Source organism: Rhinopithecus bieti, unplaced genomic scaffold (assembly GCF_001698545.2).
Source record: "Rhinopithecus bieti isolate Rb0 unplaced genomic scaffold, ASM169854v2 scaffold_6547, whole genome shotgun sequence".
Lineage (NCBI taxonomy): Eukaryota > Metazoa > Chordata > Mammalia > Primates > Cercopithecidae > Rhinopithecus > Rhinopithecus bieti.
The window spans coordinates 425,017-431,347 of record NW_016805133.1 but is presented as its reverse complement, the minus strand read 5'-3'; the positions used below and the strand labels follow the sequence as shown (position 1 = coordinate 431,347).

Below are 6,331 nucleotides of genomic sequence, written 5' to 3'. Positions count from 1 at the left end.
TTTCATTAGGCTATCCCCTGCCCCCAGAGGTGGAGTCTACAGAGTTAGGCAGGCCTCCTTGAGCTGCGTTGGGCTCCACCCAGTTCGAGCTTCCTGGCTGCTTTGTTTACCTACTCAAGCCTCAGCAATGGCGGGTGCCCCTCCCCCAGCCTCGCTGCCACCTTGCAGTTCGATCTCAGATTGTTGTGCTAGCAATGAGCAAGGCTCCGTGGGGATGGGACCCTCTGAACCAGGCGTGGGATATAATCTCCTGGTGTGCCATTTGCTAAGACCATTGGAAAAATGCAGTATTAGAGTGGGAGTGACCCCATTCTCCAGCTGCCCTCTGTCACAGTTTCTCTTGGCTAGGAAAGGGAATTTCCTGACCCTTATGCTTCCCGGGTGAGGCAATGCCTCACCCTGCTTTGGCTCACTCTTGGTGGGCTGCACTCACTGTCCACCCACTGTCCAACAAGCCCCAGTGAGATGAATCTTGTACCTCAGTTGGAAATGCAGAAATCACCCATCTTCTGCATTGCTCATGCTGGGAGCTGTAGACTGGAGCTGTTCCTATTTGGCCATCTTGGAACCAAAAAAAGGTAATCAAAGGGTCAGATCACCTACAAAGGAGCACCATCAGGCTAACAGTGGACTTCTCAGCACAAGGTTTACAAGCCAGAAGAGATTGGGAGCCTATTCTCAGCATCCTTAAAGAAAAGAAATTCCAACAAAAAATTTCATATTCTGCCAAACTAAGCTTCATAAGCAAAGGAGAAATAAAATACTTTTCAGATAAGCAAATACTAAGGGAATTCATTGCCACTAGACGAGCCTTGCAAGAGGTCCTTAAGGGAGTTCCAAACATGGAAATGAAAGAATGATACCTGCTACCACAAAAACACACATAAGTTCATAGCCCAGAGACCCTATAAAGCAACTACACAATCAAGTCTACAAAACAACCAGCTGACAACATTATGACCAGTCAAAACCTCATATATCAATATTAACCTTGAATGTAAATGGTCTAAATGCCCCACTTAAAAGGCACAGTGTGGCAAGTTGGATTAAGAAACAAGATCCCACCATCTGCTATCTTCAAGAGACCATCTCACACATAATAATACCCAGAGGCTCAAAGTAAAAGGATGAAGAAAGATCTACACTATTCTTATATCAAATGCTAAACCAACAACAGTAAACAGACAAAGAAGGGTATTACATAATGATAGAGAAGTTCAATTCAACAAGAAAACTATCCTAAATATATACACACCCAATATTGGAGCACCCAGATTCATAAAACAAGTACTTCTAGACCCATGGAAAGACTTAGACAGCCACACAATAATAGTAGGGGACTTCAGCATCCCACTGACAGAGTTAGATCATTGAGGCAGAAAACTGACAAAGAAATTCTGGACTTAAACTCAACACTTGATCAATTGGCTCTAATAGACATCTACAGAATACTGCACCCAACTACAGATATACATTCTTCTCATCTGCATGTGCAATATACTCTATGATTGACCACATGTTTAGCTATAAAGCAAGTCTCAATAAATTAAAAAAATTTGAAATTGTACCAATCATACTCTTGGAACACAGTGCAATAAAAACAAAATCAATACCAAAAAGATCTCTCAAAGCCACACAATTACCTGGAAATTAAACAACCTACTCCTGAATGACTTTTGGGCAAACAATGAAATTAAAGCAGAAATAAAAATATTACTGAAATTAATGAAAATATGCACATACATACCGAAACCTCTGGGATGCAGTGAAAACATTGTTGAGTGGAAAATTTATAGTACAAAAGGCCTACATCAAGAAGTTCTAAATACCTTATATTAACAATCTAATATCACATCTTAGAGGAAATAGAAAAATAAGAACACACTAACCCAGGAGAAAAGAAATAACTAAAATTAGAGCAGAACTAGGAAGAAATTAAAACCCTGAACAGCCCACTAACAAGTTCTGAAATTGAATTAATAATAAAAAACCTAGTATCCAGAAAAAGCCCTGGACCAGATAGATTCACAGCCAAATGCTACCAGAAGTACAAAGAGCTGGTACCAATGCTACTGAAACTATTCCAAAATATCAAGGAGTAAGAAATCCTCCCTAATTCATTTTAAGAAGCCAACATCACCCTGACACCACAACCCAGTTGAGACATGTGAAAAAAATAAAACTGCAGACCAATATCTCTGAAGAACATAGATGCAAAAAATCCTCAACAGAATACTAGCAAACCAAATCCAGCAGCACATCAAAAAGCTAATTCACTGCAATCAAGTAGACTTTATTCCTGGGATGCAAGGTTAGTTCAACATATGCAAATCAATAAAAATGATTTACCATATAAGCAGAATTAAAAACAAAAACCATATGATCATCTCAATAGACACAGGAAAAGCTTTTGATGAGATCCAATATCCTTTCATGATAAAAACTCCCAACTGGCTGGGCATTATAGGAATGTAACCTCAAAATAATAAGAGCCATCTATGACAAATCCACATCCAACATCATATTGAATGGGCAAAAGCTGGAAGCACTCCCTTGGAGAACTGGAACAAGACAAGGATGCTCACCCTCACTACTCCTATTTCAGATAGTACTAGAAGTGTCCTAGCCAAAGCAACCAGGCAAGAGAAATAAATAAAAGGCATTTAAATAGGAAAACAAGAAGTCAAACTATCTCTCTTCACTGACGATATGACTCTATACCTAGAAAACCCTAAAGACTCCATCAAAAGGCTCCTTAAGCTGATAAACGATTTCAGTAAAGTTTCAGGATACAAAACCAATGTACAAAAATCAGTAGCATTTCTGTATACAATAATATTCAAGCTGAGAGCCAAATCAGAACACAATCCCATTTACAGTAGCCACAAGAAGAAGAAAATGCTTAGGAATACATATAACTAAAGAAGGTGAACGATCTCTACAAGGAGAACTATGAAATGTTCCTGGAAGAAGTCGGAGATGACATGAACAAATGGAAAAATATCCCATGCTCATAGAGTGGAAGAATCAATATTGCTAAAATGACTATACTGCCCAAAGCAATGTACAGATTCAACACTATTTTTATCAAACTACCAATGTACTTTTTGACAGAATTAGAAAAAACTATTCTAAAATTCATATTGAACCCAAAAATAGCCTGAAGAGCCAAAACAATTCTAAGCAAAAAGAAAAAAGCTGGAGGTATCCCATTATCAGACTTAATACTACAAGGCTACAGCAACTAAAACAGTGTGGTATCAGTACAAAAACCAGACACATAGACAATGGAAAAGAATAGATAACTCAGGAATAAAGCCATACACCTGCAACTATCTGATTGTCCTCAAAGTTGACACAAATAAGCAATAGGGAAAGGTTTCCCTAGTCAATAAATGGTGTTGGGGATAACTGGCTGTCCATATGCAAAAGAATGAGACTGGACCCCTCCCTATCACCATATACAAAAATTAACTCAAGATGGATTAAAGACTTACATGTAATACTTCAAACTATAAAAATCCTAGAAGAAAACCTAGGAAATACCGTTCTCGACATTGGTCTTGGCAAAGAATTTGTGTCTAAGTCCTCAAAAGCAATTGCAACAAAAACAAAAATTGATGAGCAGGATCTAATTTAACTAAAGAGCTCTGCACAGCAAAAGAACTTATCAGTGGGGTAAACAGAAAACCTATAGAAAGAGAGAAAATATTTGCAAACTATGCATCCAACAAAGGTCTAATATCCAGAATCTATAAGGGACTTAAGCAATCGAACAAGCTAAAAACAACCACATTAAAAAGTGGGCAAAGGACACGAACAGACACTTCTCAAAAGAAAACATACAAGCAGCCAACAAACATATTAAAAAATACTCATCATCACTAATCATCAGAGAAATGTAAATCAAAACTACAATGAGATACCATCTTACACCAGTCAGAATGGCTTTTGTTAAAAAGCCAAGGAATAATAGATATATTGGTGGGCTGCAGAGAAAAGGAAATGCTTATACATTGTTGGTGGGAATGTAAATTAGTTCAGCCAATGTGGAGAGCAGTTTGGAGATTTCTCAAAGAACTAATGAACAACCATTTGACCCAGCAATCCCATTGCTGACTATATATACCCATTGCTAGGTGTATACCAAAAGGAAAATAAATCCTTCTACCAAAAAGACACATGCACCAGTATGTTCGTTGCAGCACTATTCACAATAGCAAAGACATGGAACCAACTGAGGTGCCTATCAGTGGTGGATTGGATAAAGAAAATGTGGTACATATACACCATGGAATACTATGCAGCCATGAAAAAGAACAAAATTATGTCCTTTGCAGCAACATGAATGCAGCTGGAGGCCATTATCCTAAGTGAACTAATGCAGAGACAGAACACCAAATATTGCATGTTCTCACTTATAAGTGGGAGCTAAGCATGGGGTACTCATGGATGAAGAGATGGAAACAACAGACACTGGGGAATACAAGAAGGGGGAGGGAGGGAGGCAAAGCCTGAAAAGCCACCTATTTGGTACTATGCTTACTTCCTGGGTGATGGGTTCAGTTGTACTCTGAATCCCAGCATAATATAATATGCCTTTGTAACAAACCTACACACATACACCTGGAATCTAAAATAAAAGTTTAGAAAAAGAGCAATGTCTCAGTGACCTGTGGGATAATTTGAAGTAGTGTGACATAAAGTTTCAGAAGGAGAGGCTAGGGCAAGGGCAAACAAGAATATTTGGAGACAATTGCTTAAAATCCCCAAATTTGATGAAATATATAAGCTCTATGACTCTCAATCAGGATAACAAAGAAAACTCCACAAGAGCACACTACAACCACATTTTCCAGAACAAATGATAAAGAGAAAATCTTAAAAGTAACCAAAGGAAAATGACACATTATGTATAGAGGAACAAAGATAAAATAATGAATACAGACTTGTCATCTGAAACTATGCAAGGAGACAATGAAGCATAATACAGTGCTAAATGAAAGAAGAAAAAATAACTGTTGGCTAGATTTCTATATCCAGTAAAAATACTTTTTAAATGAAGATTAAATGAAGATTTTGAGCTAAAAAATTTGTATATTTTTGCTTGCTAAATATGGCAACCTTGCATGAGGGCTCCCTGCCAACACCCTGATTCCTAGTTAGTTATTAAGTAGCTCAGAGCCACTCACCTGTGGATGGCAGCACCGCACACACTGGAGTAGGATGCATACACATCAGTGCCATAAACATGGAATTTGGGGTCTTGGCATCCTGCTGGACATTTCACAATGAACTCAGGATTGATGATCTTTCCGGCTTTGACATCGCAGTTGATCTGAGGCACAGCTGGGAATACAAAATGAGGTCAAAATTACACCTTGTGCTATTAGTTTATCTATGGGGTGACTCTGTTAGGTCTTAACTATTGACTTACTTAATCTCTAAAAGCCAGAGCCTGGGCTGACTCTACATCCCCTCCCTGTAATGAAAGCAAAGATGTAATTAGGACATTTCCCAGACCAAAAGAACCACAATGACCATTCATTGCCTTTAACCTGCTGAGAACAAAAGCAAAAGGCTGATTCCTGTGCTTATTGAAATAATCAATTAACAAAGCAGAGATCTCTGAGGAAAGACTACCCACCTCCAGTGGCCAGAAATGTTATCTTGAGTCAAGGCAGGAGAGTACTGGTTTTTCAGATGCTCTGTAGCTAACCCAGAAAAAACTCATCCAATCTTACAGAAGGAAGGAAAAGTATTCCAGGAAGGGCATACAGCGGGAGCATCAGAGTTAGGAATGACCTGGATAAAGTTGGCTTTGTGGGTGGGAGCTCCATTATGGGGCCTGGTGGGAGGATGGTAGATTGGTAGGAATGGACCAAATTAAGAAGGCTTGCATGCTCATGTTCTGTGTAGGATGTGGGAGGCAATGAAAGACTTTTGGACAGGGAAGATACGTCAAAAACATGATATTTTGTCTTGGTCCTAGAGGTTCCTCTAGGCTTAGATCTGAAGTCATAATGGGAGAGATCTTTTCTTATCTGCCTGGTGGAAAGCTGAGAACTCCCCAGCTGAGCATCCAGGGGCAGCTCATTCATTGTTTCCTCCCTCTGTTTTGGCTTTGCTATTGCTACTGTCAGCCTCGCGCTATCCAGTAGGCAAGTCTCCTGAAGCTGAAAGGTTGTCTGGGGATGAGGTGGAGTAGATGCTCTATTGACTGTATCCAAGAAGGCGTAGGACTGCATATTCCCTGCAAAGATTTTTCCTCAATAACTCCTGAAGGAAAAGGTCCCCTAGAGGACACTTTGCTGGTGCCTTTTGATCTGGG

At 39.3% G+C, this 6,331-nt stretch overlaps 1 protein-coding gene across 2 annotated transcripts in view; it reads right to left on the bottom strand.

Moving 5' to 3' along the window:
- The window catches only part of VIT (vitrin), a 127,885-nt gene that overhangs the window by 73,527 nt on the left and 48,027 nt on the right, over window positions 1–6,331 (bottom strand). For both annotated transcript variants that reach the window (XM_017871286.1, XM_017871287.1), the window contains exon 4: window positions 5,193–5,349. In XM_017871286.1, the coding sequence (XP_017726775.1) occupies window positions 5,193–5,349 (157 nt within the window). The remainder of the gene's footprint in view (window positions 1–5,192; window positions 5,350–6,331) is intronic.